The sequence below is a fragment of the Macaca mulatta genome, chromosome 1 (assembly GCF_049350105.2).
Source record: "Macaca mulatta isolate MMU2019108-1 chromosome 1, T2T-MMU8v2.0, whole genome shotgun sequence".
Classification (NCBI taxonomy): Eukaryota; Metazoa; Chordata; class Mammalia; order Primates; family Cercopithecidae; genus Macaca; species Macaca mulatta.
Genome location: NC_133406.1, coordinates 195,894,937 through 195,918,459, shown reverse-complemented (window position 1 = coordinate 195,918,459; position 23,523 = coordinate 195,894,937). Strand labels below are relative to the sequence as shown.

General features: G+C 49.6%; 2 protein-coding genes and 2 non-coding genes across 22 annotated transcripts in view; 2 read left to right on the top strand and 2 right to left on the bottom strand.

Annotated features, from left to right (window-relative positions):
- ARMH1 (armadillo like helical domain containing 1) overlaps positions 1–4,787 on the top strand; it is a 52,214-nt gene extending 47,427 nt beyond the window's left edge. For 6 of the 18 annotated variants that reach the window (XM_077959408.1, XM_077959368.1, XM_077959390.1 and 3 more), the window contains 3 exons: positions 3,330–3,600; positions 3,751–4,409; positions 4,483–4,787. In XM_077959408.1, the coding sequence (XP_077815534.1) occupies positions 3,330–3,600; positions 3,751–4,409; positions 4,483–4,598 (1,046 nt within the window). In that variant the 3' untranslated portion in view covers positions 4,599–4,787. Of the gene's footprint in view, positions 1–3,003; positions 3,601–3,750; positions 4,410–4,482 lie in introns of those variants that run through there. The other 12 variants (XM_077959425.1, XM_015138033.3, XR_001444678.3 and 9 more) reach the window with 11 other exon arrangements.
- LOC114674770 (U5 spliceosomal RNA) lies at positions 1,092–1,208 on the bottom strand. Its single transcript, XR_003725874.2, has one exon. It is a non-coding gene; the product is annotated as a U5 spliceosomal RNA (small nuclear RNA).
- Positions 4,788–10,549: 5,762 nt separating the features above from the next.
- Positions 10,550–10,665, bottom strand: LOC114674763 (U5 spliceosomal RNA). Its single transcript, XR_003725870.2, has one exon. It is a non-coding gene; the product is annotated as a U5 spliceosomal RNA (small nuclear RNA).
- A 6,868-nt stretch (positions 10,666–17,533) lies between these two features.
- The window catches only part of KIF2C (kinesin family member 2C), a 28,588-nt gene continuing 22,598 nt past the window's right edge, over positions 17,534–23,523 (top strand). Inside the window, exons 1-2 of one of the 2 annotated variants that reach the window (XM_015138048.3) lie at positions 17,534–18,124; positions 19,055–19,149. In XM_015138048.3, coding sequence (XP_014993534.1) covers positions 18,055–18,124; positions 19,055–19,149 — 165 coding nt within the window. In that variant the 5' untranslated portion in view covers positions 17,534–18,054. The remainder of the gene's footprint in view (positions 18,125–19,054; positions 19,150–23,523) is intronic. The other variant, XM_015138059.3, reaches the window with a different exon arrangement.

The window sequence follows — 23,523 nt, the reverse complement described above, 5'->3', positions numbered from 1 at the left end:
CAGCCAGTGCAGGCTGCGGCTGCCACGCAGCCAGAGATGTCCAGTCTGCCATTCTATTCAGATCAGAGTGTTTGGGGGAAGCCAGGGAAGCTCAAGTGCTTTGCACCTTCCCGGGGCTTGTCCCTTTCCCTCCACAATGTTGCTGGGCCTTTGATTCCAAAATAGGACCACATCTGGGCAACCAGAGGCTGCAGAGGATGGGCAGATGGGATTGCGAGGGCTACCCTGGAAGACCTGGAAGAAAGAGGCAGCCCAACGGCAGTGGCTGGTTGGTCATACGAAGCGTTTCTGGACCGGGCATGGTGGCTCACACCTGTAATCCCAGGACTTTGGGAGGCCGAGGCGGGTGGATCACCTAAGATCGGGAGTTAGACACCAGCCTGACCACCATGGAGAAACCCGTCTCTACTAAAAGTACAAAAAATTAGCTGGGCATGGTGGTGCATGCCTGTAATCCCAGCTAGTCGGGAGGCTGAGGCAGGAGAATCGTTTGACCTGGGAGGCGGAGGTTGTGGTGAGCCAAGATCGCACCATAGCACTCCAGCCTGGGCAACAAGAGTGAAATTCCATCTCCAGGAAAAAAAAGAAGACTTATCTTTCTGATCATAGTGGGCTGGGCAATTTCAACAAATATCCCTCCTGGAACTACTAAAATATCTCCAAAAAAAAAGAATGTAGTCTTATTAATAGCATTGGAGAGCAGTACAATGAAGAATTATCATACCGAAATCCAGGGGAAGCTGAGAACCCAAAAAGGTAAGCCAGCCCTCAAAGTTGAGGCCGTTTGCTGATCCTGAAGCAACTAACAGCATCAAAAGGCAAAGCACGCCAGGCATGGTGGCTCATGCCTGTAATCTCAGCACTTTAGGAGGCTGAGGCAGGTGGATCACTTGAGGTCAGGAGTTCCAGACCAGCCTGACCAACATAGTGAAACCCTTAACCTACCCCAGAACCGCAAGTAACTAGGATTAGCGGTACCCCCAACACACTAAGTTAGATTTTAGTAGGTCCACCCCATCCTCCCAGAATGCCAAGACCAACAAGCATAAAACACTACATTAAGATATCTATCTTTGTCAAACTAGATATTTAGCCCTGCCTAAGCAGGACCTCAAAAAATTTGGTGGTAAACTCACAATTGTTTCTCTCCACGGAAATCTTTAGTAAAAGGCGAAAGATTTATTCGTTATGAAGAGAAACTAGAGCATAGCTACTGCTCTTGTGCCTGGCGTCCCTGATATTGACTGATCCCCCTACACTTACGGTGCCTTTGGACCCGCAGACAGAAGCTTTTCTTCCACTCTAGAAAATTGTCCTAAACATTTCTCACTGGGTAAAATCTCCTGACAAAGAAAAAAATTTTTTAAATATTATTATTCAAGCAGATAACCCTGGTAATAATTCTCATATCTACATTGCATTATGGGATGCAAATGAGCTGAGTGGGGAACAAGGACTTTCCCTAAACCCTCTATCTTACTGGTAAATGGAGAGAGAGAGGCACTTGACTACTGAGCTGGTAGTCAAGTTCTATCTTCCATGTAGCCGCCACATGTGTTCAGAGTAGCAGTGGCGGGTGCACAGTGACTCACACCTGTAATCCTGCACCTCAGGAGGCAGAGGTAGGAGGATCGCTTGAGCCCAGGAGTTCAAGACCAGCCTGGACAACATAGTAAGACCTTGTCTCAGAAAAAAAGTAAAATTTAAATAATAAAAAAAAAAGGCCAGCGAAGTGGCTCATGCCTGTAATCCCAGCACTTTGAGAGGCCGAGGCAGGTGGATCACCTGAGGTCAGGAGTTCAAGCCCAGCCTTGCCAACATAGTGAAACCCTGTCTCTACTAAAAATACAAAAATTAGCAGGGCGTGGTGGCAGACGCCTGTAATCCCAGCTACTTGGGAGGCTGAGGCAGGAGTATCGCTTGAACCTGGGAGGCAGAGGTTGCAGTAAGGGATTGCACTCCAGCCTGAGTGACGAGAGTGAAACTCTGTCTCAAAAAAAAAAAAAAAAAAAAAAAGTAGCATTTACCTGCCAGGTGCAGTGGCTCATGCCTGCAATCCCAGCACTTTGGGAGGCCGAGGAGGGTGGATCACGAGGGCAGGAGTTCAACACCAGCCTGGCCAAGATGGCGAAACCCTGTCTCTACTAAAAATACCAAAAAAAAATTAGCCAGGCGTGGTGGTGGGCGCCTGTAATCCCAGCTACTCGGGAGACTGAGGCAGGAGAATCTCTTGAACCCAGGAGGTGGAGGTTGCAGTGAGCCAAGATCGTGCCACTGCACTCCAGCCTGAGCGACAGACTCCGTCTCAAAAAAAAAAAAAGGTAGCATTTACGCTGGTGTGCCATCACCTTAGCATCTCCTCCTGCCCCCTCTACCTCTGTGGTTCCTTCCTCTTCTTTACAAAAACAATCCTTGCCGATTTTCTCTGGTGCTCCCACAGCCCAACCACTGACTCCTTCCACAGCACCTGTCACCGTATCATCGCTGCCTGTTTGTGCATGCTTACGGAGGGTTGGTCGAATGAATGAATTCAGTCTGTATCTTCAACACCCAATGCCGCGCCTGGCACGATAGGTATTCACACGCAGCCGTGCCGAAAGGCTGAGTGAATGCTGGACTGAATGAACGCCTGTAAAATATCTACAGGAAAGCCTGCAGGAAACGCCCTCCATAAATTCTAGTCCCTTTCTCCTTCCTAACCAAATCCTCCCCTCCTTCTGCTTCCACCATTTCCTAGCTGTGTAGCTTAGGCAAAGTGGTTTACCTCTCTGTGCCTAATTTTGGCAAAGGTAAAACGGGGAAGTGAACCTCATCTGGTTCTGGAGAGCTTCCACGGATGCTGTATGGGAAGCCTGGCACCGTGCCTGGTGGAGAGGGCTCGACGATAGTTAGAAGGAGTGCCTACCTTGCTTCCCCTTTCTCATTTCCTGCCACAAGTCTCTCACCCACTTTCTCTGTCTCCCTCTCACCCCTTGTCTTTCTCCATCTTGTCTTCCTATAAAGACCCAGCACTTCCCTCCTCCATGAAACCTGGATTCCTCCAAGGCGAAGGTCCACCTCTGTGGGGCCTCTCAGCTTCCAGCGCTGACATCCTAGGCCGCCTCGACAGATGGACCACCATACAACCCTTCCTCCTCCCCCTTCAGCCCCCGCCTCCTGTTCTTCAACTGAGGTTCGCTTTCCCAGCTCCCCCACGCCCTGCACAGCCCTGGTCAGTAAAAGGTCGAGAGGAGGACAGTGACGAGTGGCGACTTGGTTCACGGAGTTCTTTGCTTCCTCGGTGGTGGAGGGGCCTGGGGCCTCTCACCAGCACCTCTGCCCTTCCCCAGCCATCGAGTTGATCAAGGACCTCGTGGGTTACGATGTGCGCCAGGCGCTGCTCAAGGGCCTCGTGGCGCTGCTGATACCGTCGGTCAAGGAGACCTCCAAATTGCAGGCCAAGATCCTCAGTGGTAGGGACCTGCTCAGATGGGGCTGCCTGGGCCAAGGGAGGGGGGTCTCCTGCCTCACGGCCGCCCCCTCCTCAGACCCCTCAGTTCTCCAGCTCGCCCCCAGCCTGCCGATGTTTTTGCAGCAGGCCGCGGCCGCCAAGGCCATCGGGTAAGCGGGCAGAGGGTAGTGGGTGGCTACAAGCCTGGTTTGGCGCTGCCCGCGGGCCCCGGGAGCGCTCAGGACGCTGTGCGCCGGGTGGGCGGGGGTGTGCGCTGGGTGAGCCCAGGGCATCGGCCCAGCCCGAATCCCCCGGCCCAGGGTCCTGGCACGCAACGACATGAGCATCGCCGAGGAGCTGCTGTACCTGCACGTGGTGCACGGCCTAATGGCCGCCATGGGCAACATGGACCACAGCAACAGCCAGCGGCTGGCCAGCCTCACGCTGGAGGTGCGCACTGCGGCTAGCGAGGGGGCGGGAAGGGCTGCGGCAGCCACAGTCCCGCCGCCCCCGCAGTCACGCCGCCCCGCCCGCGCGGCGCAGTGCTTCGTGCAGATGTTCCCGTTGGTAGCGGAGCACGTGCGCAAGGGCATGGGAGAGGAACTCTACCAGCTCTTCCTGGTAAGTGCGCCCTCAGACGGCGACTCGGACAGTGTGGTGCCCCTTCACACAGTCCCCATCCTGGAGCGTTCCACATGCAGAGTGGACCTGGCCACCAGCTGCAGGAGGGACTGCTCTGGCCTAGGCTCCTCCACCCGCCACTTTCCTGTTCCCTTTCCTGCCCTTTCGGTCAGGCTGCCAACTCGCCCCCCACCTGCAACATCCCTCTGCCAAGCCCAACTCCAAGTCCAGACTGCCCTGGCACCCCAGCCGGGTCCCCCTTGCTCCTGTCCTCAGAGCAACGCTGAGGACTTGTACATGAAATTAGACAGCATTCAGGCGGACATCTTGGCGGCCAACAAAGTCAATATTACCAAAGGTGAGTGTGGGACGAAGGAAGCCGGGCACAGGCGCCGCCAGCACAGCCTCACGTCCGCCTTTCTTGCCTGCAGCCCTGCGCCTCCATGGCGGCTCCTACAGCATGAACATTCTCTATGGCTCGCATGATTCGGCTCAGATGGCCTACCTCACACACTTCGAGAAGGAGGATGTGGAATCAAAGGAGTAACAACCCCTGTGGCAAACCAGGAAGGCCAAGGCTGCGGGGCAGGGAAGCCTGGCAAGAGGAAGGCGTCTGGGGTCAAGCTCAGAGCCACTCCACTTGGCTCCAGGGGGGGAGACGGGGATTAGGCACCCCGGAAGGGCAGAGGGAGAACCGCTGGCTGTGAAGAGTCAATAAACAGCCTTGATACCTGTCTGTTCTTTGTGTGTGTGGAGGGGGAGGGAGGTCAAGTGAGAGCTATGATGACAGGTGGTGGTGCCTGTGCTCCTCAAGTTAAAAAGCACATCCAAGTTTAGGACAGTGGCTTGCACCTGTAATCCTAGCTACTCTGCAGGCTGAAGGAAGAGGATCTCTTGAGCCTGGGAGTTGGAAGCCAGCATGGACAACAAAGCAAGACCCCATCTCAAAAACAGGCCAGGCACAGTGGCTCACGCCTGTAATCCTGGCACTTTGGGAGGCTGAGGCAGGCGGATCACCTGAGGTCAGGAGTTCGAGACCAGCCTGACCAACATGGTCAAACTCCATCTCTACTAAAAAAATTAAAAATAAATAAAAAATTAGCCGGGTGTGGTGGCACACACCTGTAATTGCAGCTACTCGGGAGGCTGGGGCAGGAGGATCACTTCAACCCAGGAGGTAGAGGCTGCAGTGAGCCAAGATCACACTACCGCACTCCTGCCTGGGCGACAGGGCGAGACTCCTTCTCAAAAAAAAAAAAAAAAAAAAAAAAAAGCAGATCCAGAGGGAAGGGCCACCAACACCCTGGAAGGTTCAAGGGCATAGCCTGAATAGAGGGCCTCCCCTCCATTCCCTGGGTCCCTCCAGAACTCCCTGCCCACCTGGTTTTTCTCCGGCTGTTACATTAAAGGGGGTCATTTGATCCTAATGGGTCCTTTCCTTGCCTGGTACCATTTGCACCAACAGAACAAGGCCAGGTTCCATAAAGCAGAGCAGAAGCTTTATTCATTGATCTAGGAGACAGCAACAGGAGAAGGCCAAATGCCTAGGCAGATAGGGGTGGGTCCCCAGTGAAACCCCACCTTCAAGCCAAAAACAGCCTGAAGGCTGAAAGACCGATTGCTGGTCCTGGATGAAACCCACAATCCAGAGTGAGAACTTCTGTTTCTGTTTGCCTACCCTTTCCTGATTGATTCTTTTTGAATAATGCCTTTTAACCAACTGAATGTTGCCTTTTCCAGTACTACCTATGGCCTGCCCTTCCCCCATTCTGAGCCCATAGAAGCACTGGACTCAGCCATATTAGGGGAACTTTCCCACTTTCAGGTAGGGGGACCACCCCCCACGGCCACCAAAAGCTGTTTTATCACTCAGTAAAACCCCACCTTGCTCACTCTTCAATTGTCAGTGCCTCCTCATTCTTCTTGGGCTCATGGGATGAGAACTCCAGAACCAGTGCTTAAACTAGACTCCGCCAACTGGGCTGAGTGGGTGGGTCGCCTCCTGCAGCAAGTAAAGGCCATGTCCTGCAGCAGGTAACCTGGCGAGTGAGACCTGGTAGGGCATTGCTAGCCGGAGGTCCCCAGCTTGCAAAGTCACCAAGAAGAAAATCTTGAATCATAGGAATGGAGAAGGGGAGCTAATGCTCCAAGCACCTTCTCCCAGGGGGAGGGGCCTGGTAAAGGGGAAATCTTAAGGGTTCTTAGGGCAGGTAGGCGGAGACTGGGTTGAGGATTTCTGGAAAAAGGTAGGTTCTTCCAGGAGGGGCTGGAGTGTGCATAGTCTTTGTTTTTTTGTTTTTTGTTGTTTTGGGTTTTTTTGTTTTGAGGCAGAGTCTTGCTGTATCGCTAGGCTGGAGTGCAGTGGCACCATCTCAGCTCACTGCAACCTCGGCCTCCCGAGTAGCTGGGACTACAGGCGCGCACTATCATGCCCAGCTAATTTTTGTATTTTTAGTAGAGATAGGGTTTCACCATCTTAGCCAGACTGGTCACGAACTCCTGACCTCATGATCTGCCTGCCTCGGCTTCCCAAAGTGCTGGGATTATAGGCCTGAGCCACCACACCCAGCCTTTTTTTTCTTTTTTTTTTTGACAGGGTCTCACTCTGTTGCTCAGGCTGGAGTGCAGGGGTGCAATCTCGACTCACTGCAACCTCTGCTTCCCAGGCTCAAGCAATTCTCATGCCTTAGCCTCCAGAGTAGCTGGGGCTACATGTGTGCGCCACCACCACACTCAGCTAATTTTTTTTTCTTTTTTTGTAGAGATGAGGTCTCACTATGTTGTCCAGGGTGGTCTCCAACTCCTGGGCTCAAGTGATCCCCTGCCTTGGTCCCCCAAAGTGCTGGGATTGTAGGCATGAGCCACTGTGCCTGGCTTGAGTGTGCCTAGTCTTGTTTTTTCTTTTGAAGATTTCTCCTCTTCAATTCAGTCTCATTCAAGTTGGAGTGAGGCAGGGCTCCTGGTCTGGAGTCTCTTTTTTATCTGCTTTACACCCTGCTGATTTCATCCTGTCTCAGAACTTTAAGTATCATTATAGGCCAATGACTCCTACATTTCTATTTCCAGCAAAATATTTCTACCTCATTGTGTCTAAAACTGAACTCCTAATCTCGCGCCGCTTTCCCCAATTCAACTCATGGCAACTCATCCTTCCTATAAAACAAAACAAAATAGTGGAGTGCTTTTTGATGTCTGTCTTTAGCATCCATATCTATTAGATCTGTTGGCTCTATCTTCCAAATACATCCAGAATCCAACCATATCTCACTACCTCTATTGCTAATATTCTGGGCTGAGCCACTATCATCTCTCTGCAATGTTATTCTGCTTTTCTCCCTCTTCCTCTTCTCTTTTCTTTTTTTTTTTTTTTTTGAGATGAAATGTCACTCTGTCACCCAGGCTGGAGTGCAGTGGTATGATCTAGGCTCACTGACACTCACCACCTCCTGGACTCAAGCAGTTCTCCTGCCTCAGCCTCCCAAGTAGTTAGGATTACAGGCTCCTGCCACCACGCCTAGCTAATTTTTGTATTTTTAGTAGAGACGGGGTTTCACCATGTTGGCCAAGGTGGTCTCGAACTCCTGACCTCAAATTATCCACTCACTTCAGCCTCCCAAAGTACTGGGATTACAGGCATGAGCCACCGGGCCCAGCCTATTATTATTTTATTACTTTAGAGATCCGGTTTCACTGTGTTGCCCAGGGTGGTCTCGAACGCCTGGGCTCAAGTAATGTGCCCACCTTGGCCTCCCAAAGTGCTGGGATTACAGGCGTGAACCACCGTACCTGGTCAATACCTGTTCTAATATGACAGCCAGGGTTATCCTTTTAAGCTTCAGATTTATCACTGTGCTGAAACCTTGCAGGGCTCCCCATTTCGCTGAATGAAGGCCCTAGGTGCTCAGGTTTCCCTCTTCTGCCTCTGTCTCTCCTTCACTCTGCTCCAGGCACAATGGACTCCCTTGCGGTTGTTTTTTTTTTTTTTTTTTTTTTTTTTTTGCAATTGGCAAACAGGCTGGGCACGGTGGCTCACGCCTGTAATCCCAACACTTTGGGAGGCCAAGGCGGGCGGACCATGAGGTCAGAAGATTGAGACCATCCTGGCTAACACAGTGAAACCCGTCTCTACTAAAAATACAAAAATTTAGCCGGGCGTGGTGATGGGCGCCTCTAGTCCCAGCTACTCGGGAGGCTGAGGCAGGAGAATGGCATGAGCCAGGGAGGCAGAGCTTGGAGTGAGCCGAGATCAGGCCACTGCCCTCCAGCCTGGGCGACAGAACAAGACTCTGTCTCAAAAAAAAAAAAAAAAAAAAAAAGGCAAACAAGCTCTTGTCTCAAGGCTATTGTACTGACTGTTCACTCTGCCTAGAACTTCACCCCATATATCCACATGGCTCACTCCCCTACCTCTCTTCAACTCTACAAGAAGGCCTACTCTTTTTAAATTGCAATGCACACTACGACTCTCTATACTCATCATCTCCCTTCCCATCTTACTCTGTTTTTTTTTTTCCACGGCATTACTTTATTATGTTTATTAATTGTATGTCCTCCGCCTGACTGTAAACTCCACGAGGACAGGGATACTGTTAGGACAATGCCTGGCATGCATGAATCAGTGACTGAGGTATTGTGAGGGAATAGTCCCTCCAAGTCGGAGGAAATGAAGTCAGATGGCAGTAATTCTCCAGGATGCCACAAGAGGGCATCACCAGCCCTGACATTGTTGGTCTAAGGCAGTTCTGCTTTCCCCAAACTTATTTTAAGCCTCAGCTTTCCTTTTTTTGTACCTACAGAGGAGAGAAGAGTTAACTATACATATATATATGTTTTGTTATGTTTTCTTTAAAGCTAAATGGATTTCCTTTTTTTTTTAATTAATTAATTAATTTATTTATTTGTTTGTTTATTTTGAGACAGAGTCTCACTCTGTTCCCAGGCTGGAGTGCAGTGGCGTGGTCTTGGCTCACTGCAACCTCCGCCTCCTGGGTTCAAGCGATTCTCCTGTAACTGGGACTACAGGCATGCGGCACCACGCCTGGCTAATTTTTTATCTCGGTTTACTGCAAGCTCCGCCTCCCAGGTTCATGCCATTCTCCCGCCTCAGCCTCACTAGTAGCTGGGACTACAGGTGCCTGCCACCTTGCCCTGCTAATTTTTTTTGTATTTTTAATAGAGATGGGGTTTCACCGTGTTAGCCAGGATGGTCTTGATCTCCTGACCTCGTGATCCGTCCGCCTTGGCCTCCCAAAGTGCTGGGATTACAGGCATGCACCACCGCGCCCGGCCTATTTTACTTTTTTGACAGAGTCTCTCTGTCACCCAGGCTGGAGTGCAATGTCACAATCTCGGCGCACTGCAACCTCCACCTCCCGGGTTCAAGCGATTATCCTGCTTCAGCCTCCCGAGTAGCTGGGATTACAGGCGCCTGCCACCGTGCCCACGCCCAGCTAACTTTTGTATTTTCAGTAGAGACGGGGGATCACCATGTTGGCCAGGCTGGTCTTGAACTCCTAACCTCAAGTGATCCACCCGCCTTGGCCTCCCAAAGTGCTGGGATTACAGGTGTGAGCCACCGTGTCAGGCTGGATTTCCTATCCTTTACGTTGCGATCAAGTCATTTTTAGTTTTTAGTCTTTTTTCTTTTTCTTTTTCTTTCTTTTTTTTTTTGTCATTTGGTTTTAGTTTTAGTCTTGAAATGTTTTCTTTTGTATAATGGTAAAAAATAGTACCCCAGAACTTTTCTGGAAATTTTAATAATTGGGAAATCCAAAAATCTAGGAACCACTGGGCTAAAGTGATCATAATTTTAAAAAAAAAAATTTTTTTTTTTTTTTTGAGACGGAGTCTCGCTCTGTCGCCCAGGCTGGAGTGCAGTGGCGCGATCTCGGCTCACTGCAAGCTCCGCCTCCCGGGTTCACGCCATTCTCCTGCCTCAGCCTCCCGAGTAGCTGGGACTACAGGCGCCCACAACCGCGCCCGGCTAATTTTTTGTATTTTTAGTAGAGACGGGGTTTCACCGTGGTCTCGATCTCCTGACCTTGTGATCCGCCCGCCTCGGCCTCCCAAAGTGCTGGGATTACAGGCGTGAGCCACCGCGCCCGGCAATTTTTTTAAATAAAATAAAAAAACCTTTAAAAACTAAACTGGCCAAGCGGGAAGCGGTGGCTCACGGGAGGCCGAGGTGCTTGAATCAGTTGAGGCCAGGAGTTCTAAGGCTGCAGTGAGCTATGATCGTGCCACTGCACTCCAGACTGAATGACACAGTGAGACCCTGTTTCTAGAATTAATCCAGGAGGCAGAGATTAGTCACTGTTCTCCATCCTAGAGAATGAGTAAAACTCCATTTACAAAAAAATAAGTGACACCCCCAATAACAGTATGGTTTAAGCTGAATGAACAAACGAAATGCCACTTCACACACAGCAACGAGCAAACAGCTTCAAGAATGTTACAGTATACAGATGATCTTCGTCTGACTTTTGAACACTCTTAGTTAGTCCCACACACGTGGGACCTCAAAAAATTGGCTTAAGACTCGGAATTGTTCCTCTCCACGGAAATCTTTAGTAAAAGGCGAAAGATTTATACGATTTGAAGAGAAACCAGAGTATACCCTGCCATTCGTTGCACACAGTCCTCGGGTGACGGTCACTACTAGATTAGCAATGGTTACTATTAACCAAAGGAGCTAGCGACTTCTGTTTTTATCTCAGACAATTGTGTGAAAGGAGCTTCGTTTTTATGATAAAGGAAAAAGGGGAAAAAAGGGAGAATCTCCTTTTAAAGTAGGACGTGTTCTGTGTGCAATGCATTGTGGGTATGTAAATGATGTGCTGAGTCACCACCCCCCCCTCGGTTTCCAGAAATACCCTAAATAGTTCGTTACTTTTTCTAGGCGTTGGGCCACCACCAGGGGACAGAGCAGAAGCCAGATTTTCAGAACTATAGATGCCTGGTCTAACTAGAAAGTGACTTTATTTTGGGCGGATCACCTGAGGTCAGGAGTTCAGGACTGGCCTGACTGACATGGAGAAACCCCGTCTATACTTAAAAAAAAAAAAGGCCGGGCGCGGTGGCTCACGCCTGTAATCCCAGCACTTTGGGAGGCCGAGACGGGCGGATCGCGAGGTCAGCAGATCAAGACCATCCTGGCTAACACAGTGAAACCCCGTCTCTACTAAAAAAATACAAAAAACTAGCCGGGCGAGGTGGCGGGCGCCTGTAGTCCCAGCTATTCGGGAGGCTGAGGCGGGAGAATGGCGTAAACCCGGGAGGCGGAGCTTGCAGTGAGCTGAGATCCGGCCACTGCACTCCAGCCTGGGCGACAGAGCGAGACTCCGTCTCAAAAAAAAAAAAAAGTACAAAATAAGTTGGGCGTGGTGGTGCATGACTGCAATCCCAGCTACTTGGGAGGCTGAGGCAGGAGAATCGCTTGAACCCAGGGGGTGAAGGTTGCAGTGAGCCGAGGTCGCACCACTGCACTCCAGCTTGGGCAACAAGAGCGAAACTCCGTCAAAAAAAAAAAGTGACCTTATTTTGTAATTGGCACTTAAAGTAAAAAAAAAAAAAAAAAAAAAAAAAAGAGCCGTAAAATAATTGTATTCACACAGTCATTTACCAAAAATTTATTGAGTACTAGGAAATCCTGTGCTAGGAGACAGGCACGTGTGATGAGCGCTGATAATAGAATGTTCAGTGAGTGACATGTGCCAAGCATGAAAGGATCCAAAGTAGGGTGGTGATGACATTCTAGGCAGAGGGACACCCTAAGCAGTGTGAGCCAAGTGGTGACAGGGCAAGTGGCTAAATCACAGGGACCACATCTTGATGGACCTTCCATACCAAGCTAACTTGGATTTACCTTAAGGACAATGAGGAGTCACTGAAAAGCTTTAAAGGAGAACATGATCAGATTAGTGTTTTTTTTGTTTGTTTGGTGTGGTTTTTTTTGGAGACAGGGTCTCACTCTGTCACCCAGGTTGGATGGCAGTGGCGGGATCATGGCTCACCACAGCCTCGATCTCCAGGCTCAGGTTCAGGTGATCCTCCCACCTCAGCCTCCCAACTAGCTGGGACTACAGGTATGTGTCTTCACGCCCAGCTAATTTTTGTATTTTTTCTTTTTTTTTTTTTTTGAGACGGAGTCTAGCTCTGTTGCCCAGGCTGGAGTGCAGTGGCCGGATCTCAGCTCACTGCAAGCCCCGCCTCCCGGGTTCACGCCATTCTCCTGCCTCAGCCTCCCGAGTAGCTGGGAGTACAGGCGCCCGCCACCTCGCCCGGCTAATTTTTTTTGTATTTTAGTAGAGACGGGGTTTCACCGTGTTAGCCAGGATGGTCTCGATCTCCTGAACTCGTGATCCGCCCGTCTCGGCCTCCCAAAGTGCTGGGATTACAGGCTTGAGCCACCGCGCCCGGCCTAATTTTTGTATTTTTTATATGGACAAGTTTTTGCTGTGTGGCCCAGGCTGCTCTAGAACTCCTGAGCTCAAGTGATCCTCATGCCTCAGCCTCCCAAAGTGCTGGGATTACAGGCATGAGCCACTCACTGCGCCTGACCAGATTAGTGTTTTAAAGCATCATCAGCATCACTTCCTGTTACAGGTGAATTGTGTCCCCCACCTCCACCCCACCCCCAAAATTCATATATTGAAGTCCTAATTCCCATCACCTCAGAATGTGACTTTGTTTGGAAAAGGATCATTGCAGATGTAATATATTAAGATGAGGGCTCTAGAACTGCAAGACAACAAGTTTCTGTCATGTAAGCCACCAGTTTTGTGGTACTTTGTTCAGGGATCGCTAGCAAAGACACCTATTGCACCTGGGTACTTCTTAGAAATGCAAATTATCAGGCCCCACTCCAGACCAGATGACTCAGGAAAGAGAGGAAAAAATCTAGGCTAGGTCCAAGAGAAAAGGGACATAAAGAAGAGGTGCAGCAGAAGGAGCATGTGAAGGAGAAGAGGAGGCAGGAGGGAAACCAGCGCAGAAACCAAGGGCAGAAAGAAGTTGCAAGAAGGGGCCGGGCGCGGTGGCTCACGCCTGTAATCCCAGCACTTTGGGAGGCTGAGGCGGGCGGATCACAAGGTCAGGAGATCAAGACCATCCTGGCTAACACAGTGAAACCCTGTTTCTACTAAAAATACAAAAAATTAGCCGGGCGTTGTGGCTGGGTGACAGAGCGAGACTCCATCTCAAAAAAAAAAAAAAAAAAAAAAAAAAACAAACAAAGTTGCAAGAAGGGGATGGTCAGGCCAGGTGCCTAAAATCCCAGCACTTTGAGAGGCCGAGGCAGGCAGATCACCTGAGGTCCGGAGTTCGAGACTAGCCTGGCCAAAATGGTGAAACTCCATCTCTACTAAAACTACAAAAATTACCCGGGCGTAGTAGCGGGCATCTGTAATCCCAGCTACTCGGGAGGCTGAGGCAGGAGAATCCCTTGAACCCAAAAGGCAGAGGTTGCAATCAGCCAAGATCATGCCACCACACTCCAGCCTGGGTGACAGAATGAGACTCTGTCTCAAAAAAAAAAAAAAAAAAGGCTGAGTGTGGTGGTTCACGCCTGTAATCTCAGCACTTTGGGAGGACAAGGCAGGCGGATCACCAGGTCAGGAGTTCGAGACCTGCCTGGTCAATATGGTGAAACCCCACCTCTACTAAAAGTAAAAAACTTAGGCAGGCATGGTGGCGTGTGCCTGTAGTCCCAGACACTCAGGAAGCTGAGGCAGAAGACTCTCTTTTTTTTTTTTTGAGACGGAGTCTCGCTCTGTCGCCCAGGCTGGAGTCCAGTGGCCGGATCACTGCAAGTTCCGCCTCCCGGGTTTAGGCCATTCTCCTGCCTCAGCCTTCCGAGTAGCTGGGACTACAGGCACCCGCCACCTCGCCCAGCTAGTTTTTTTTTTTGGTATTTTTTATTAGAGACGGAGTTTCACCGTGTTAGCTAGGATGGTCTTGATCTCCTGACCTTGTGATCCGCCCGTCTCAGCCTCCCAAAGTGCTGGGATTACAGGCTTGAGCCACCTAGCGCGGCCCTAGAGGACTCTCTTGAACCTAGGAGGCAGAGATTGCAGTGAGCCAAGATCATGCCATTGCACTCTAGCCTGGTGACAGAGCAAGAGTCTGTGTCAAAAAAAAAAAAAGGACTGGGCGTGGTGGCTCACGCTTGTAATCCCAGCACTTTAGGAGGCCAAGGAGGGCAGATCACGAGGTCAGGAGATCGAGACCATCCTGGCTAACACAGTGAAACCCCGTATCTACTTAAAAAAAAAAAAGTACAACAATTAGCTGGGCGTGGGGGCATGTGCCTGTAATTTCAGCTACTCGAGAGGCTGAGGCAGGAGAATCGCTTGAACCCGGGAGGCAGAGGTTGCAGTGAGCCGAGATCGTATCACTGCACTCCAGCCTGGCGACAAAGCTAGACTCCGTCTCAAAAAAAAAAGAAAGGACTGGTCACCTATGTCAAATGAATGGTCAAGTGAGATAGGGACTACAAACACCACCGGATTTCTTTTTTTTTTTTTTTTGAGACGGAGTCTCACTCAGTTGCCCAGGCTGGAGTGCAGTGACGCGATCTTGGCTCACGGCAAGCTCCGCCTCCCGGGTTCACGCCATTCTCCTGCCTCAGCCTCCCAAAGTGCTGGGATTACAGGCGTGAGCCACCGCACCCAGCCTTTTCTCTGGTTTTTTTTTTTTTTTTTTTTTGAGATAGAGTCTCTGTCACCCAGCCTGTAGTACAGTGGTGCGATCTCAGCTCACTGCAACTGGCAACTCCCGCCTTCTGGGTTCAAGCGATTCCTGTGCCTCAGCCTCCCGAGTACCTGGGATTACAGACGTGTGCCATCACACCCAGCTGATTTTTGTATTTTTAGTAGAGATAGGGTCTCGCTATGTTGGCCAGACTGGTCTTGAACTCCTGGCCTCAAGTGATTCTCTTGCCTCAGCCTCCCCAAGTGCTGGGATTACAGGTGTGAATCACCACGGCTGGCCCACCTTCTTTTTTTTGTTTGAAACAGGGTCTCATTCTGTTCCCCAGGCTGAAGTGCAGTTGCACGATCACAGCACACTGTGGCCTCGAACTCCCCAGGCTCAGGTGATCCTCCCACCTCAGCCTCCTGAGTAGCTGGGACTACAGGCATGTGCCATGACACCCAGCTAATTTTTGTATTTTTTGCAGAGATAGGGGTCTCACTGTGTCACCCATGGTGGTCTGGATCTGCTGAGCTCAAGCAATCTGCCTATCTTGGCCTCCCAAAGTGCTGGGATTACAGGTATGAGCCACTGCATCCAGCTTAGTCCATTTTCTGTTGCTACAACAAAATACTGGGGACTGGGTAATTTATAATGAACATAAATTTATTTCATCCATGGTTCTGGAGGCTGAGAAGTCTAAGAGCATGGTGCTTGGATCTTGTGAGGGCCTTTTTGCTATATTATAACATGGCAGACAGTATAACATCGTGACAGGGCAAGAGCATGTCAGCTCAAGTCCTTCTTCTTCTTATAAAGCTACCATTCCATCGTGGGGCCCCATCCTGATGACTTTATTAATCCTAATTACCTCCCAAAGGCCCCACCTTCAAATGCCATCAATATATGAATTGGGGGATTAAGTTTCCAGCACATGAAATTTGGGGGACTCATTCAAACCACAGCATATCTCTAAACAATATTCCATCTATTCTTGTCTCTCTAGTCTGGTTCTCCCCCTCAATAGTTCACCAAGACTGCAAAAGGTCAGCAATGACTTAGGTGCTAATAAATCCAAAGGATACTAAAATGTCCTCATCTTATTTGGCCTCTGAGTAGCTCTCCAGAGTTACTTTCACCTTCTTCATTCCATCGGTTGACTTCTAAGGAACTGCCCCCAACTCTTTTGTTTTCTTCATCCCTTCAAACCACCCTAATCCCATCTCCTTTGCTGGCTCCTCCTCCCCTGCCCTACCTCAAAATATTGGCAAGTCCCATGGCTTAAGTATACATGTTCTTCTCATCTCCATCTATGCTCTTTGCCTAGATAGTATTCAGCTCATGACTCCAAATATCATCTACATAACGCAGACTGCCAAATCTCAATCTCTGACTTCTACCTTAGCTCCCAGTTTGTACATCCAGCTGCTCAGTTGACACCTACACTCAGATGTGTTGTAGACATCTCAAATTCAAAATGAACAAAATGAAACCCTGGACTTAACCCCCAACTCATTCCTTCACAATCCCACTCTCCCTTTTCAGTATATGGTCCATCATGCAGCCAGGTGCTCTAGCCAGAAACCAGGAGTCATCCATGACCACCCCTGTCATTCACATCCATCAGCAAAATCCATTCACTTCACTTCCCAAACATGGGGTATCTTGAATCAATTCTCTCAGCTGTACTTCCAATCCAGTATCACCACCCTGGCCTATGCCAGCATAATCTCTTGCCTACTAAGTGCTCTCTGCACTCTGTCTTGCCCCTTTCAACTCTACTCTCCACACAACAGCAAGTTTGCCTGACATAAAAGTAAAATGTAGGCTGGGCGCGGTGGCTCACACCTGTAATCCCAGCACTTTGGGAGGCGGAGGCAGGTGGATCACCTGAGGTCGGGAGTTCACGACCAGCTTGACCAACAGGGTGAAACCTCATCTCTACTAAAGATACCAAATTAGCCAGGCATGGTGGCGCATCCCTGTAATCCCAGCTACTTTGGAGGCTGAGGCAGGAGAATTGCTTGAACCCGGGAAGTGGAGGTCGCGTGAGCCAAGATCACGCCACTGCACTCCAGCCTGGGCAACAAGAGTGAAATTCTGTCTCAAAAGAAAAAAAAGAGAAAGTAAAATGTAAATCAGATCTTCTTAGTCCCCTGCTTAAAACTTTCAATGACTTCTCATTAGCATAAAAGCCAAAATTACTACTACAGGCCACAAGATGCTCAATGATTTTGCCCCTGCCCACCTCTTCAACTTCTTCTGATGTTCCTCTCCCCCACTGCCTTCCAGCCATCTTCAAACAAGACCTTTCCTGGCCAGGCACAGTGGTTCACACCTGTAATCCCAGCACTTTGGGAGGCTGAGGCAGGCAGATCGTCAAGAACAGGAGGCTGGAATTCGTGGTTCACATATGTAATCCTAGCAGTTTGGGGGGCGAAGGAGGGAGGATCTTTGAGCCCAGGAATTCAAGACCAGCCTGGGCAACACAGCAAGAACACTGTCTCTAATTTAAAAAAAAAGAGGACAGGAACTGTGTGTCTAGTTGACTACTATTATCTCCATTTCCTAGTACCATGCCTAGCACGTGGTAGACATTCACTCAATAAATATCTGGTGAATCGTGTCTTCCTGGAAATTTATACGTAACTCCTTGAATGACGAAACATGCTTCTCCACTGTGCAATGAGAAAAACTAAGTCAAGTTTCTAACCTGTGGTTTTATTTTGCTTAGAGAACAGGGTCTTGGCTACGTTGCCCTTGCTGGTCTCGAACTTCTGATCTCAAGCGATCACTCCCACCTCTAGCCTTCCTAAGTGCAAGGATTACAGGAGTGAGCCACCGCGCCCGGTCAAGTCTCCAATTTGCTCGAGGTCATTGAACTAGCAACTGAAGAAGCTAGGATTCGAACCCATGTCTGTAGTATTCCAGAGCCCTCACTCTGAAATACATACCGAAGTTTCCCAGTTTTCGGGAACCCGGCTGTACAAGATGACCAAACACAATACCAGGAAGCGGGAGCCCCAGACCCCGCGGAGCGCCAAAGTTCCCAGGAGGCACAGCGCTCGGGGGTGTGGCCAGACGCATGGGCGGTGCCGGGCGTCGGAAGACGGTTCGGAACTGCGTATCCCCCAAGGCTCTGCAGGGCGCCGCTGACCGCCGGAAGCGGGGGCGGGGACAGCGGGATGACGTTTTAAGGACGCTTGCGCGCGGGATTTAAACTGCGGCGGTTTACGCGGCGTTAAGACTTCCTAGGGTTAGCGGAATTGAGGTTTCCTAGCATTGCGCGTTTCTTTTCCTTGCTGACCCTCCGAATGGCCATGGACTCGTCGCTTCAGGCCCGCCTGTTTCCCGGTCTCGCCATCAAGATCCAACGCAGTAATGGTGAGGAGCGGGGTCCCTAGGTCAAGGGGACTCGTGAGCGGTGAGACGACGGAAATTACTGCCCCTCCCCAGACACACAAATGGGCTCTCACTCTCTTTCTCTCCCTCCCTCCTTTTCACACGCACTAACTCCTGGTCTCTGCACTGGCAGTCATTCTTCCCTACACAGGGGTGAGAGTCTGCGCTGGACGTGGGTCCCTTTCGCTGTCCTCCGGGAGTGGGCGGACCTTCTCCAAGGCTGGTAGATCCAGGGAAGTTGGGGCTTCTAAATTCACTTCACTTCCAAAATTCACCCCGGAAAATGCCCTGCTCTTACGGGGACCTCGGTCTCCTGGCCCCTCTACTCTGGAATAATATTGCACAGTTGCAGTATGTCAGGTACTGGGACTTAGGGTTAACGGGACAGACAAGATCCCTGCTCTTGAGCAGCTTGTAGTCGTTCTCTCTTTTGCTTAAGCAGCTACCGCACTTCTGGCACGTCTAATACCCGTGTCATTAGGGAAATGGACAGATATGACCGCCAGAAGTGAGTTAGGAAAACCCCAAGAGGGCCAGATCCTTAATGCTATGTTGAGGAAAAGTTCATTTAAGGGCTTTAAGGAATCCTCTGCTCAAACATACTTTTGTGTGTTCTCTTCTGTAGGCTCCCGCTCTCTTTTTTTTTGTAGGCTCTCTTTTGAGTAGGGGTGAATCCTTATCCCATGCAGCTCAATTTAAAAACCTGTCCCCTGCCCACCTCACTGTGGATATTCTAAAGGTGAAGCCCAGGAGATTTATTTCTCTTAGTTTTGTTTGTTTGTTTGTTTGTTTGTTTTTTAAAGGCAGCCGCCTGTTCCTTCAGGTTAACTCCACTTTGGGAATCTCTGTGGAATCCTAAAAGTGAAGCTCTCAGGAAAGAGAGGGTAACTCTGGTTTTTTCATACTTTATAGGTTTAATTCACAGTGCCAATGTAAGGACTGTGAACTTGGAGAAATCCTGTGTTTCAGTGGAATGGGCAGAAGGAGGTGCCACAAAGGGCAAAGAGGTAGGTTCTATGAGAATTCCTCTACCACATTTAATGCCTTCCTACATAAAGGATCTGTGCAGAAGTGGAATCTGTGAGAGCCTAGTTTCTGATGCTGTGCTCTTTTCACTCACGCCTGTAATCCTAGCACTTTGGGAGGCTGAGGCGAGTGGACCATCTGAGGTCAGGGGTTCGAGACCATCCTGGCCAACATGGCGAAACCTGTCTCTACTGAAAATACAAAAATTAGCCGGTCATGGTGGTGCTAGCCTGTAATCCCAGCTATTCGGGAGGCTGAGGCAGGAGAATTGCTTGAACCCAGGAGGTGGAGGTTGCAGTGAGCCGAAACTGTGCCACTGCGCTCCAGCCTGGGCGACAGAGTGAGAATCTGACTCAAAAAAAAAAAAAAAAAAAAATTGGCTGGGTGCGGTGGCTCTTGCCTCTAATCCCGGCACTTTGAGAGGCCTCATCTGGAGGACTGCTTGAGCCCAGGAGTTCGAAACCAGCCTGGGAAAAATGTTGAGACCTTGTCTCTACAAAAAATAAAAAATTAGCAGGGTGTGGTTGCTTGCATCTGTGGTTCCAGCTACTCGGAAAGCTGAGGTGGGAGGATCGATTTAGCCTGGGAGGTTGAGGCTGCAGTGAACCATGATCGAGCCACTGCACTCTGACCTGGATGACGGAGTGAGACCTTTCCTCAAAAAAAATAATTGGTCTTCTTGGCTGGGCACAGTGGCTCACATCTATAATCCCAGCACTTTGGGAGGTCGAGGTGGGCAGATCGCTTTGAGCTGAGGAGTTCAAGACCAGGCTGGGCAACATGGCAAAACCGCATTTCTACAAAAAATACAAAAAAACATTAGCCGGGCATGGTGGTGCATGCCTGTGGTCCCAGCTACTCTGGAGGCTGAGGCTGGAGAATTGCTTGAGTCTGGAAAAAGAACAGGTTTCAATGAGCTGAAATTGTGCTACTGCTCTCCAGCCTCCTGGGCGACAGAATAAGGACTTGTCAAAAAAAAGAATGGTCCCCTTCCAGATGCATTGGGATTTTATTTAGTCAGGTCCATTTAAATTGAAGCAATCAATCGTTTTCTGGTATGTCTGTAGAAAGCAAACTGCAAACTGTAGCCTGGTATGGTGGCTCACACCTGTAATCCCAGCACTTTGGGAGGCCGAGGTGGGCGGATCACTTGAGATCAGGAGTTTGAGACCAGCCTGGCCAACATGGTGAAACCCCATCTCTACTAAACATACAAAAATTAGCTGGGCCTGGTGGCAGAGGGCTGTAATCCCAGCTACTTGGGAGGCTGGGGCAGGAGAATCACTTGAACTCGGGAAGCAGAGGTTGCAGTGAGCTGAGATCACGCCACTGCATTCCAGCCTGGGCAACAGAGTGACACTCCGTCTCAAAAAAAAAGAAAAAGCAAACTGCACAAAATTTTAGGTTTTAGAAAACTTTGCTTGCCCAAGCTAGGTTCTGCATGCACACTACCTGTGATATCAGTTAGGTGAATGAAATCAATAACCTGGTTGAGGAGACAAAAATACGTTTCTGAATCACCAAATAACAAAAGGCAACTTGTGACGAATGGCCCAGATGAGCATTGCTAGAGCAGCTCAGAGGTGGAAACTTTCTGAGAATGGGCTGGGCTTGGAGAGTGGAGTGTGAAGGCTTAGCCAAAGCAGCAAGATGGCACACATAGGGACCATAAAGAAGCTGGCCACAAGCAGTGCAGGGCCCAGGATGCTTGGCAGCAGCAAAACAGCTGAAAAAGGAGACAAAGGTCTTCGTGTCTGGCACTGAGCTGGTTAGGTTTTCTTCTGTAGGCAGTGGGGATTTTGAGGAGAGCACTGTGACTAAGACACTTCTGTTCTAGCGGCATTGTGGTGTAGTGAAAAGGTCACTGGGCTAGGAGTATGAAAACCTGGATTCTAGTCTGGCTCTGCCACTGCTTTGTGTTCTCAGGCATGTTTCTGCCCCTCTTCGAAGTTTGGTTTCCTCATCTATAAAGTGAGGATGATGATAATGTCTACCTCACAGGGTTGTTGTGAGGATTTACTCAGCAGATATTTTGGACTGCTTCCAAAATGCTAGACACTTATGGGGTGCTAGGGATACAGAGGTGAAGGAGACAGACTCTTGGACCCTCTTCCATGGAGCGTAATAAAATAATACATGTAGCTGGGCACAGTACCTATAATCTCAGCACTTTGGGAGGCTGAGGCAGGGGGACCTCTTGAAGCCAAGAGTTTGAGCCCAGCCTGGGCAAATACAGCAAGACCTCATCTCTACTAAAAATAAAAAACAATTAGCTAGTCATAGTGGCTTGCGTCTGTGGTCCCAGCTACTCCAGAGGCAGGAGGATTGCTTGAGCCCAGGAGTTCAAGGCTACAGTGAGGCACAACACTCCAGCCTGCGTGACAGAGTGAGACCCTGTCTCAAAAAAATATAAGTAAAAAAGATAAAACATGTAAAAAGCTTGCTTAGCATGGTACGTCTAGTAGAGATATTTAGGTGGTATATTTGAGAAATAAAAGGATTGAATACTTTCCATTATCTGCCGCTAAAGAATCAAGAGGTTCCTAAAATTCCTTTCAGCCAGCTATTATCAGTCCTTTGTGATTCGTTTTTTGTTTTTGTTGTTTGTTCAGAAATATATCCCTTGTCTTACCTCAGATCAAATACTGCTTTTGGAATAAGATCCAAACTTCTTAATGGTGCATTCAGGCCTTTTCAAGCTCTGATATTTTTTCTTTTGAGACGAAGTCTTACTCTGTCACCAGGCTGGAGTGCAGTGGCACGATCTCCCTCAGTGAGCCAATCTTGGCTCACTACAACCTCCATCCTCCAGGTTCAAGCGATTCTCCTGCCTTAGTCTCCCAAGAAGCTGGGATTACAGGCACCTGCCACCACAGCCATCTAATTTTTGTATTTTTAGTAGAGACAGGGTTTCACCATGTTAACCAGGCTGGTCTCAAACTCCTGACCTCAAGTGATCTGGCCGTCTTGGCCTCCTAAAGTGCTGGGATTACAAGCATGAGCCACCGCGCCTGGCTTGAGCTCTGATTCCAATCACCCTTTTTCTTTGTACCACACACTCTTCTTCCACATATCCTATCCCCTGGCAAATGAGGTGGTTTACTGCTCTGTGACTGTGCCTAATTCCCTGCTGCTCTTACACGCTTATTCCTTTCTCCTGGGATGTTCACCCTGAATTATCAACATGAGAACCAGCTGATTGTCAGAGCAAGGCTTAAAACTCTGTTTTTTGCGGGGTGCAGTGGCTCATGCCTGTAATCCCAGCACTTTGGGAGGCTGAGGCGGGCGGATCACGAGGTCAGGAATTCAAGACCAGCCTGGCCAATACGGTGAAACCGCGTTTCTACTAAAAATCCAAAAAATTAGCGGGGCATGGTGGTAGGCACCTGTAGTCCCAGCTACTCAGGAGGCTGAGGCAGAAGAATCGCTTGAACCCGGGAGGTGGAGGTTGCAGCAAGCTGTGATCGCGCCATTGCACTCCAGCAGCCTGGGTAACAGTGAGATTCCGTCTAAAAAAAGCTGGACACAGTGATTCACGCCTGTAATCCCAGCACTTTGGGAGGCTGAGGCGGATGGATCACCTGAGGTCAGGAGCACAAGACCAGCCTGGCCAACGTGGTGAAATCCCGTCTCTACTAAAAATACAAAATTAGCTGGGCATAGTGCCGCGTGCCTATAATCCCAGCTACTCGGGAGGCTGAGGCAGGATAATCACTTGAACCCGGGAGGTGGAGGTTGCAGTGAGCTGAGATCACGCCACTGCATTCCAGCATGGGTGCTAAGAGTGAAACTCTGTTTCAAAAAACAAGAAAACAAAAAACTGATTTTCCTTGTTGTTTATGCTCTCTGTAGTTTAGGGGTTGGAAGTGGGGGAGGTGTGTACCAATAGTCTGTGGCTGTCCCAGAAATGTGGATAGAAGTGTGATTACTGAAGTGCTTGCCGGCTTTTGCATTTAGTGATTCTATCCCTTTTTTTTTTTTTTTTTTTTGAGGTGGAGTCTCGCTCTGTTGCCCAGGCTAGAGTGCAGTGGCACGATCTTGGCTCACTGCATGCTCTGCCTCCCAAGTTCACACCATTCTCCTGCCTCAGCCTCCTGAGTAGCTGGGACTACAGGCGCCTGCCACCACACCTGGCTAATTTTTTGTATTTTTGGTAGAGACGGGGTTTCACTGTGTTAGCCAGGATGGTCTCAATCTCCTGACCTCGTGATCCAGCTGCCTCGGCCTCCCAAAGTGCTGGGATTACGGGCATGAGCCACCGTGCCTGGCTTTTTTTTTTTTGAGACAGTTTTGCTCTTGTTGCTCTGGAGTGCAATGGCGCTATCACGGCTCACTGCAGCCTCCGCCTCCCGGCT